At 46.2% G+C, this 11,779-nt stretch overlaps 1 protein-coding gene across 1 annotated transcript; it reads left to right on the forward strand.

The window, feature by feature from the left end:
- The first annotated feature begins 1,543 nt into the window (after window positions 1-1,543).
- Window positions 1,544-3,709, forward strand: OTUD1 (OTU deubiquitinase 1). Its single transcript, XM_086466916.1, has one exon. The coding sequence runs from the start codon at window positions 1,544-1,546 to the stop codon at window positions 2,876-2,878; it is 1,335 nt and encodes a 444-aa protein (XP_086323042.1). The 3' UTR covers window positions 2,879-3,709.
- The last annotated feature ends 8,070 nt before the right edge of the window (window positions 3,710-11,779 follow it).

Consider the following 11,779-nt stretch of genomic DNA (forward strand, 5'->3'; position numbering starts at 1 on the left):
ATATCACTTTGCAATTACATGTATCAATACCTCTTTTTTTCCATCTTGGTAGGAATAAACGTCTGTGTTAAGATTTGATCATAGTGTAAATTGGTGTTTCTTGGTCACCATGCCTGTCAGAACATGATCAAATCCAGCACAAATAGATAACGTCATTGTTCAGTGTACGGGTAATGCCATTGTTCCTGGACAAAGGGTTAGATATGACTTTATTTACACCACAGCTAAAGCTAAAATACATGGCTTAATTTTAAGACACTACAGGCATTAATAAACCAATTATCAATGATCGTTGTAAGACCTGTATTTTAAAACTGGTCTCTCCTGTTATTCTGTGATGATTTGTACCGTAACTTTTACGTATGCACGCACTGCATTTTCCAAGTAGGATTGCGGGTGGACAAACGGCAGCTTGTGCCAGTGACTGTCAGAAAACTAATGAATGAATATTATTCCTACCCCAGCTGCGAATTATGAATCACGACCCCGACTGAACGTAGGCAGAAGCATCGTTCCTTTTCAACACTAACATGGATACAGCACAGCATCAGACGACTGCGGGTAGCACACCTCCCATAACTTATACTTGACGGTCAAGTCTGAACCGCTCGGCTGGCAAATTGCCTCAGGAGAAATTGCTTTCGCTGCCTCCTGTGGCATTTCCCAGGTCGCCCCCGAGAACGCCCAGCGCAGCGCTCCCCTCTCTGAAGCCTCCCCAGCACCTCCCGTGACCGAACGATGCCACCGTTAGCGCCCAGCCCCGCGCAGCAGCGGTTACGCGCCGACGGCCCGACGCGGCGGAGCAGCCATTTCTACCCGAAACGCTCCGCAGACCGAGGCGCCCGTTTCCACCAGCCTTCCCGCGCCTCTCTCCTGCAGCCGCCGGCGCGCACGGCAGCCTCGGCCGCGGAGCGCCGCTTCCCAGCCACCAGCTCCCAGGCGGCGGGGCTGCAGCATGCGGGGAAGCTGCCCCCTCCGCCCAGCGCAGCGCAGCGCAGCGCAGCCAACGCCAGGCGCACCGCACACGGCTCAGCCCCTGCCGGGACACACCGCGAGCGGCCCCATCTCGGGCCCGGCTCCGCTGAGGGAGCAGTGGCCCCGCCCCTGCTGCGGCCCCGCCCCGCGGCACCTCCCCTTCCGCCCGGGGGCGAGGCGGTGCTCTGTGAGGTCACGCGCTCGGGCCCCGCCCCCCCGCGCGCATTCCAACGTGCCTTGGGCCTGAGGTAAACACGGGCGCGGCCCCGCCCCCGGGCCCGGCCTCCAGCAGCTTCCAGAAGGGCCGGAGTGCGGCGGCCGCGCGCGCCCGCGGAGGGGCCGGGCCGGGCCGGGCGGCGGGGTCGCGCCGCGCTGGTGGCGCAGTCGGAATTGCTGCCGCCGCGGGGCCCGGCCGGCAGCGGGGGCGGGGCGGCGGGGGGTGATGCCCTTGTTTATTTTTACCCGGGCGGCTCATCCTCTCCGGCAGCCCCAGCGCGGCCCCCGCCGCCGCTCCCCGCCCCGGCTCCGACGGCGCCGCCTATAAAGCGCCGCCCGCGGGGAGCCGAGGATGCAGCTCTACAGCTCCGTGATCACCCACTACCCGGCGGGCGGGACGGCCGCCGCAGCAGCAGCCGCCGCCGCCGCAGCCTCGCCGAGCGCCGCCGGTGTCTTCAAGGTCTCCCTGTCGCCGGGACCCGCCTCCGCCGAGGCACCGAGCGCCGCTGACGCCGCGGGCCCGAGCCCGACCGCCGAGAGCCCCGCCAAGGACGGCTTCATTCCCGGTGGGGGAAGCAGCAGCAGCAGCGCCGCCGCCATGCCCGCCTTCTCCTCCTGCCTGGAGGTGATGCCGAGCGGCCCCGCGGCGGCCCCCGGCAGCCGGCCGGCGGGCGGGCCGCAGTATAGCTCCTGCGCGCAGGTCACCGTCAGCCGCCGGCGGCCGCTGGAGCGGATCGTGCCCATCCGCATCGTGCAGCGCGCCGAGGCCCCCGGCGAGCTGGTGCCGGCCTCGCCGCGCAGCCGCGCCTGGCTGGAGGGCATCCTGGAGAGCATGCGGCAGGCCGGGGGGGACGGCGAGGCCGCCGCCCTGCCGCAGCCCGCCGAGGAGCCCAGCAACCGCAGCCTGCGCCTCAGCGAGCATTGCCAGGCGCTGCAGGCGGCGGCCGCCGGCGCCCAGCCCGGGCTGGTACCCGGGTGTCGCCCCGCGGAGAGGAGCGGCAGTTCGGCGCAGCCCGGCGCCCAACGCGGGGCGGAGGAGGAGGAGGAGGACGGAGCGGGTCCCGAGGGGCGCAGGGGGCCGGGCGGGAGGTCGGAGCGCAGCGAGAAGCTGGCGCTGTACCTGGCCGAGGTAGAGAAGCAGGACAAGTACCTGCGGCAGAAGGGCCGGTTCCGCTTCCACATCATCCCCGACGGGAACTGCCTCTACCGTGCCGTCTGCAAGGCGGTGTACGGGGACCAGCGGCTGCACAGCGAGCTCCGCGAGCAGACCGTGCACTACATCGCCGACCACCTGGACCACTTCAACCCTATCATCGAGGGTGACGTGGGAGAGTTTCTCATCGGTGCCGCCCAGGATGGGGCCTGGGCTGGCTACCCGGAGCTGCTGGCCATGGGGCAAATGCTGAATGTGAACATCCACCTCACCACGGGCGGCCGGCCCGAGAGCCCCACTGTTTCCACCATGGTTCACTACCTGGGGCCTGAGGACCCGACACGGCCCAGTATCTGGCTGAGCTGGCTTAGCAATGGGCACTACGATGCTGTGCTGGACCGTGTGTGCCCCAACCCGGAGTACGAAGCGTGGTGCAGACAGACTCAGGTACAGCGCAGGCGGGATGAGGAGCTGGCCAAGTCCATGGCGGTGTCCTTGTCCAAGATGTACATTGAGCAGAATGCCTGCTCCTGAGACTGTCTGGGGTGCAGGCTGGGAGCTTTGCTGCAGGGACTGGGACAGATGGAAAGTGTGCTGGCTGTGATGGTGATGCCTTAATCCTTAATGAAGCAGCAGCACCCCAGACTGAGAAGGACTGTAGGTTGTGGGGGATAAATACAAAGGTGTTTGTAATGTTCCGTTGTAAAAACTTAGCCTCGGATTATTTGCAAGCAGATTCTCCGTGTATGTATGTGTCTCCCCTCCTCACTGTCTCTATTTTCTAGAAGAATGTATTTTTTGCACAATATTTTTAAACTGTTACCTCCATCTTCTACATCTTACATTAGTATCTGGCTTTCAGCTCTACAGCCAAAAAACGTTTGTAAACAGTTTTTGTAAATAAGGCTTATGATGTAACAGCTATTTTTTGCTGTGTTTTTTACCCATAAACATTATATTTTTATCAAATGAAGTTGATGTCAAACTGATGAAAGCATCGTGGGTGTTTTCTTGCAAAACTAAAACAATGGGTTTTGTAAAAGTGCAGCAAAGTATGAACAGACTGCTTTTCAGAACGGTTGCTTTCTCTGCCTGAAGCTCAGAACAGGTCCTTTGAGCCAGTTGGAATGCAGCTACAAATGAACAGTACAGGGAGCAATTGACTCTTCTGTATTTAATTACTGTTTTGAGTAAACTGGCCTCTTGTTGCCTGGTTGGCTCGCCCTCTGCTCCATTTATATTATTTATCTGTAATAACAGAACATTAACTTGCAATAGAATGTTGTGACTAGATAATAGCCTCCCGCTTTGGCAATAATTGCCTTGGCTGCACCTCGGTGTTTGTGTTCTTGTTTCTGGGGTTATGGTGTCTTTTGTATAAGCCCTGCTTCTTTTTTGGCACTGGTGTTGCACCAACAAATCGTTATCTGATCACAACATTTTATTCACTTGATGTTATTTTCTAGTCAAGAAATCAGAATGGTATTCTACATTAAGGTTTAAAAGAAAAAAAGTATTTAAATTGAGGTTTGTATGGTTTGCTGGGTCAAACATTTAAGTGTTTCCAATCTGAATTCTGTCTCTTCTACTTTCTGATTAACTTGTTAGATATATTTATTAAGTAATGCAGTTTGTACTTTTTTATTTTGTAATATATTGTGATTTTGGAATTTATACTGTATTTGTATAATAGGAATATTCACAGCTAAAATGTAAAGAATAAAGAATATAATTTTACTTGTGCTCTTTCCCCCCCCCCCCCCTTTGCATTACTGGCATGGTAAAGAACTGCAGGTGGGTTCCCAAGACCCTTTATTTAGCTTCTCTGCCTTAGTTTCCCCAATTAAGAGGTGGGAAGAAGAGATGTGGTACGTTACAAATGTGAACCACTGATAATTCTGGTGTCTGGGAATATGTGAAAGAAATGCAAACATTTACAGGTACTCCGTAATTCTTTTGTAACTGTAAGAGATCTTAGCATATCTCATGTCTCTTTGCCAGTGAGAAACATTTTTGTATATTAACATGCCTTAGAAGAGGGATTTTCCAGCATAGTACCTGGGCTTAATACCAGTGGTTGTGGTGAAGCAGCTCTCTGCTGGGCTGTGCAGACTTGGGCTTGGACTTGGGTAATGGGGAATCTCCATTCTGCAGCCAGTCTGAAACTCGGTTTAGATTTGCCCTGTCACCAGTGATACCTCAGCAAACCTCTTCCAGTTACTTGAATAGAAGTAATGCCATAAGGAAACATAGCTTTTTGCTCCCCTTGCGAGATGGAAATGCCTTGCAAGTTGTTAAACAGTACTCCGAGTGTGTGTGCATGCATTCACAGATCTACCCCTGATCTCTAAAAATATCAGGCTATCCTTAAGTGACAGGAGGGTACTAGGTTAAAATTAGGATTAAGAATGAACTAAATAGCTGAAATGCATGTCTTAACTGAGCACACTTGTGAGAGAGCTGTGAATATTTGGTACTGTTTTATGTGATGCCAAGAGTAGATTTAAATAAATTTGTTATGATATTTCCGAAATAACTGCTAAGTGCAGACTGTTTTTTCCCCATTTTCTTCACACACAATCATGCTTTTTCTTTAAAGGTCAAATAGGGGTGGAAAAAACCAGTCTTGCTAGTCCACTATTGCTTAACTTTACTGGATCACTGGAAAACAGTTGTGAGGTGAGAGCAAGGCAAAGATGCAAACATGGATGTGTTTGTGAGGAACAGAGGCAGTCGAGGAAAAGAGCTGTTCAGGTGGCTGTGAGCACAAAAGTATAAATACAGCATTACTAAGTATCAGTGATGTGCTTGACTGATTAAAAACTTTGTATCCAGACTGCTTAGGTTTTGGGTTGGATATGATTAATTCACTCAAAGTTGCCAATATCCCAAACTTTTTAACAAAATATTTCTTTCGAGTCTTCTAAAATTACCATTTTCGGCTATATCATGAATTGCGATTACAAATTTTGGCTGTGTTTCGTGGCACAAACCTAGAAACACAGAGTAAGCTGAGCAAAGAAGGATTGATATTGCGTAGTGTTCACTCTGGGGGAGATAATTTATATTAAGATATCAACAAAAAAGCTGTGTTAGAAATGAACAGTGCAGAACCCTGGAATAAGTTCCCACGGGTCTCCTTAGCAATTTTGAAGCTACTGCATAAGCCACAGGGGCATGTAGGTAATGTTAAGGAATTTGAAAAAAACGAGGTTACTTGTTGAACTAGTTTGCAAAGACATTGAGGATGTATTACTGAAGCATGTAACAAGGCACTTGCTTTTGCAGCTTGCATTACATTCGGTGTCTATTTGAAAAGGAAATGACAAAAATGGCATCTTAGATGTTTCAGACTCATGGAAAGTGAAAACTTTTTTAATAGCTCTGGTGTTTAAAGCTCTGCTGAGATATTTGAGTTCAGATGCAAGCTTGTGGTGCCTTGCCTGAGTAGCAGTAGAGGCAGTTTTATGGAGGCAGTGATCCTAATATGGACAAATCTTCACAAAACTGCTTGTAACATTGTAGCTTTCCCCCAGCAAAAGCAGAAGTAGATGCGAGTTTTCGCTTCCTGTCCCCTGTTCAACAACTCCAGTAACAAGAGAAGGACGAGTGTTGTCCTTGTTCATAATTTCAGTACCCGATTATTTTAACCTTGGCTAATCACTTGAATAACCCAGCTAATCTTTAGACCTGTCTGGGGATGTTGGTTGACAGACTCTATTACTGACAATGAGTGAGAAGGAGAGCTTGATTTTCAATATTCGGTTGTAAGGTCCTTTAGGTCAGGCAGAGAATGCTTTAACTCTAAACTGAGCAAGTGTGAACTGGAGTCTGTGGGAGCATAAATTTTGCGATGCCATTCTTGCTTGTATTTTGTAATGCAGTTGTGAATTAGTTGACGTGTCAGATGCTTCATTTCAGGAGTTTCTTAGGTTGCCGAGACCGTGGCATTCTGTCACTAAATGTGCGATGGAGATGTTAGAATTTGCATCTGTCTTGAACAGTGTTGCACAAAGCAAGGTTTGCATGAACTGAACTGGTTTGTATGTACAACTAATGTATCTGAAAATAAGGGTGGTGGGCAAGTGGGAAAGGGAGGATTTGTGTGTCATTGTTCTTCATCTCAGTCAGTGCTTTTCTTTCTGGAAAGGTCAGTGGATGACTCTTTGTGCTTAGTAACTTACGATGCATAAAAGTTGCCTAATGGTAGCTACTGGGTTTAATTGTCCTGTTGTGTTTGGCTGATACATTACAAGTGTACAAGGTAAATCTGACACATTAGTGTCACTTGTAAATAAAGGTGTATTTCAGTACTCCTTGTACGTGTATAAAACCACGTGCATCCAAATATGTCTTCTGTCTGCTTTTGGTTTTATTGTGTCAGAATTAGTTATTAGGATTTTTGAGGATAAAATTACAATTCTGGTTTAGTGGTTTATCAGTGCACACATACATGGCTTCTGAATCATAGAATCATAGAGTGGTTTGGGTTGGAAGGGACCTCAGAGCTCATCTAGTTCCAACCCCCCTGCCATGGCAAGAACCGAAGCAGAAAATGACGACAGGTATCTCACGACAGGGACATGTACCTGGCATTAACCGTTTTTTGCTTATTTTTTGCTGATACTCTTTCATACGTATTTAACAGTTTATTGATATGCATTGATAAGTGTGAAATGAAAAACCCCTCAGCTTTGGTGTTAAGAAGATTGTCCCATTTCTGAATGTCATGGTTATGTGAAAGTATGCAGCATGCAGAAAGGTTGTGAGTAATCGTTTGAAAGGACACAAGCTCTGCCAAGTGCAATCCTGTAGTCATTGGAACTTTTTTAAAGCAGCAGAGAAATTTAAACTTTGAACTTTTTAGTCATGTACAGGCTGATTTATAACACAAACATGTGCATTTTAGTTGGAAGAAAGTGGCTTTCATATTGCCTGTTCAGTTTTAATTTATAACCTGTCTTTCTTAAAAGCAAGTTTATAGTACTAATGGATAGAAAGATAGAGCAATGCAGTAATATATTGTACTTCAGCCATTTTTTCCTGGAGTTAGTGTTTAAAATCTTTTTTATACAACAAAACCCATTCATGGTATTCAGACTGCAAATTGGTAGAAATAAAACACTGGCAAGTTCCAGGTTTCTCTTACACGAGTGGTTATTGTTCCATCTCCTCATACATTTGTCCTAATTACTGAATAAGATCAGGCTTCTCTGGAGAAAGTGGGTGATTGTAGTAGCGTGATATAATTAGAGATAGAGATAATTAAAGATAGAGAACTAATCTTTTCTGTGTGATCTTAAATTTGGTATTTCCTGCATTTTTAGCGTGTATTTTTAAACCATTATGCTTTTGATGCATATTTTATTTCCTACAGTTTTTACTGGAAGTTGTAGAAAACCGTTGTGACCTTCCTACAAGGCATGGTTAATAGTGAAGAAGACTCTTGTAGGAGGGGAGGGTAGCTGCGGGAAAGCCGGAGCTGGGAGGTGGTTCTGGAGGAGCCCAGGTTGTCTTCTGCCCTTTCGTCTGCCATGTTCACCCACATGCCAAGCGTGGGGAGGTCCCGACTGGCTGTGGTGGGTGGTGGTGGGCCTGTGCTGCTGGGCTGGTGGCAGAGTGCGGCTGGCTCACTGTTGTTGCCATCGGTGGTGTCGTGGTTTGAAACCAGCTGGCAGCTCGACACCACGCAGCCACTCGCTCAGCCTCCCTCCACCCTGGGGAGAAGAGGGAGACAATTGGAGGGGTCGAGGTAGGGAGACTTGTAGATTGAAATAAAACCAGTTTAATAATTGAAATGAAACACAATTAAAATAATAATGATGATAATAATAAGAATCTACAAACAAGTGATGCACAATGCAATTGCTACCCACCTGCTTTTCCTGGCTAGACATCCTGGAGAAGAGAATCCTGAAACCTCAACCCTGGAAAAGGGAGCCCTGGCCAGCCCTCGTCTGTATACTGAGCATGACGCTATATGATGTGGAATATTCCGTTGGCCATTTTGGGTCCGTTGCTCTGGCCGTTCTCCCTCCCAGCTTCTGGGGCACCTGCACACTAGCAAGACACGGGAAGCTGAAAAGTCCTTGACTCCTTAGCAACAGCTGAAAACATCAGCATATTATCAGCATTCTTCTCATACCAAATCCCATACTGAATCCAAAACACAGCCCTATTCCAGCTACTAAGAAGGAAAAAAAATTAGCTCTATCCCAGCTGAAACCAGGTGTTTAGCTACGAAGTTCTTATCCTGCCAAGCTTTCGGGGGGCTGTAAATGAAAGATGGGATGCAACACTCTATCTCAGAAAAAACTGAACAGAATTTCACAGGCAGATGTGGCATTTTTCTTGCCTGTGACCTTTTGTTGCTAAATATCAATGAGTTAAAGCTTGGTTGGATATCAAAACGGTTTGCAAGGACCAACATAATTTTAAAAATCACATAATGCACATTTTAGCAGCTTTTTGAAACTCCAAGAATGTTGAAATACCTTTTATTTTTTTTAAAAAAATAATCCATAATTTCATTATCTAGACCATATTATTTTCACAGGTACAAGGATCTGGCATTTTTCCTGCACATAACTTCTATTTTTTGCTGAGCGTAAAACTTAATTTTTCAGCTATTCAGCTAAGCAACATTTCTGGGCAAGAAAACCCACGGTTTCAGATCCCTGGGTGGGAATGGAACTTAGTAAGCTCTGTCAATTTAACCTAATATGGTTAAGAGCAATACTTCTTCCCATCACTGGTGCGGTGCTCAAGTTTAGATGGCTGCTTTTAGAAATAACATGATCTTTGGAACTCCAACTGAGCTGCTTTTGATATTTTTTAGAAAGAGCCTGTGGTCAAAGTGTACTCCTTTTGTAAATAAATAATACAGTACATTTTATATCTAAATGCCTGTCTTCCGTATGAGTTAAAAACTGAGATTTGACTAAGCAATTAAGCAATTAATTAACTTGTTTATATGACTTGTTTGCTTTCCTGCCAAACTTCAGCTCCACTGGATTAGGTTACTCATGGGGACTGACCTTGCCTTTTGAGACTTAAGGCAGGAGTGATGACAAAATTATTGTCTCATTATTACCAACACAATTCCTATTACTCCTGCAAACCCTACCCGCAATCTTTTAATTTCTTTTCATTTTATTTTTTGTTGATTGTCAATTATTTGCTCGTTCAAGTTTATCCTTGGAAACTAGTTATGCTGTAAACTAAAACCTAATTAAATAAGACATGTGAGTGAGTTTAGGAGTTGACAGCTGTTTTGCTGCTTATGTATAATTGAGGGAAAGGTGGTGCCCAAAATGAAGCAGTTGAGAAAGGACTTGTTTTGTTCTGAAAGATGATTATGTCAACATATAGATCATCATTGTGACCGCTGATCTAAAAGCTTTAATGCACTTATGTTTATTATTTCTTATTAAAGAAATAATATTATCTCAATTTTGTTAAATTTGTTACAATTTTGCTAAACAAGAGACTAATACTGGTAGATTAGAAAAGAAAATAATGTTCTGCTGTTAGAAAGCAGGACATAATTGCTTTTTTCATTTATTTGCCACCATGTCCAGTATCCAGTGAAAGAAATCTTTGGCTTTAGGTAAGGAATGTTTGTGCATGTGGCCTTCATCCTTCCTGAACTGCTAAGTTGAATACATGTAGAATAAGATCTTTTACTTCAGATTTATGCCCATAAAAGTGGTGAATAAGAAGTTTCCTGTGCTAAATGACCGTCTTTTATACTGTAGAGCATTTAGCACAACAAAGCTGCAATCCCAATGGGACTTCGCTGAGAAGCAGTATTACTAACAGCACACGCCTTATGTCCATTTCTTTTTTTTTTTTTTTTTTTGACATGCAGTTTATCTTACTTATCAGGAAGTAAGTATTTATGGATGTTTTCTCAATTAGGTAGCTGTCCTTTCGTATATACTCACAATAATTCACAGAAAACATTCGCGTGAATGTGAGTCCTAGTAGATTTCCATTTTTCAGCTACTATTTTACAGCAATTGACCTGAAGAGGCCCTGTAGCATCTAAAATTGTTGGAAGTTGTAACAAACAGTAAAAAATTCAGTTATGTGCTTATGTATTTGATAGCATTTTTGTAGTCGGTTTCCTCTCATTGTAGAAGAGTTTTGTATAGCTCTGGCCAGAGACAAACACGTTGCAAAATGAAAAATAGGACAAATCTGGACTCTGTTATGTAAATTAAAGAATGGCTGTTGGGATACCCTAGTACATACATTCTTCAGAACACTTTATTGTCACACTGAAATTGCTTCAACAAAAACCCAAAAGAACATAATCGTTTACAACAAAATGTTGCCTAAAATGGCTGGACAGGATTGCAATAATTCTCTAAATGTTCTATCCTATATGGCATTGTCACAAAAAATTTCCTGCTGTATTTGCTTTCAGGAGTCCTTCAAATTGTCAGTTAAGTCATAATTAATGCAGGGTATAACATTTTTCTTTAACCTTGCCAGGCTTGGTGTGTGGAAGTGAGGGGGCAATATGATTGTTGAACTGCCTAGCACTTGTTTGCCCATACATTAGCTTTCTCTGGCTAACAAACACCACTGCCACTTTCTGCATTAACCAGTGTCCAAAAGTTCAGTAACATTTTGTCCTGGTTTGGCTGTGATAGAATCATAGGCCAGCCATACTAGGCAGGCTCAAGACAGCCAGGGCAGGTGACCTGAGGGAGCTACAGGTGTAGCCCATCCCATAATGTCATGGTCGTTATAAAGGGGAAGGTTTGCTGAGGAGAGAGAGAGCGCTCCCGTGGGGTTCCTCCTGAGGTTCCTCCAGCTTGTTCTCTGTTTTTTTTCCCCCTGCTACTGGGAACTGGATATTCATTTGGCTGAGTGTAACTGTCGATCTGTTGGTATTGGTGTTCTCTCATTGAAATCTGTTTTACTTCTACCTGTGGCTCTGCTCTCCTTTTTCCCCATTCCCCTCCCTGGCTGGTGAGGATAGAGCGACTGTTATAGTTTAGCCCCAGGTAAAGGTTAAATGTAGACACATTTGGGTTTGTATACCTATCACAAAAGCCTCTGTAATGTTGCTTAAGAAACTTGACAGAGACGTGTGACTAGACTATTACACCACCTAACCGATGCAGACATGGTACACCCCTACCACATTGGGTGTTAGCTGTATGTTCACGCTGAAGTTGCAATATGTACCTGAAATACACTTTGCATGTAAGACTCACCAGGCGATCACAGCAGTTATCTGTGCAGCTGCATGTCCTGGATGACCTTGGGTTGCTTTGGGCCAGTTTGACCCAGGTTCCCTCTGGCTGAGCCATCTGTCCCTGGGAGCAGTTGGGCACATGCCCCCTGCTCAGCGGCTGGGACTGGACAGCTCAGAGAAGGAGCAGGGTCAGCGAGCCCTGAGCTCAGGGGGTCAACACCATT

Source organism: Leptosomus discolor, chromosome 6 (genome assembly GCF_034619465.1).
Source record: "Leptosomus discolor isolate bLepDis1 chromosome 6, bLepDis1.hap2, whole genome shotgun sequence".
NCBI lineage: Eukaryota > Metazoa > Chordata > Aves > Leptosomiformes > Leptosomidae > Leptosomus > Leptosomus discolor.

Coding starts and splice junctions, on each gene's coding strand:
- OTUD1 (XM_086466916.1), top strand. CDS start 1,544: ATGCAGCTCTACAGCTCCGTGATCACCCACTACCCGGCGGGCGGGACG.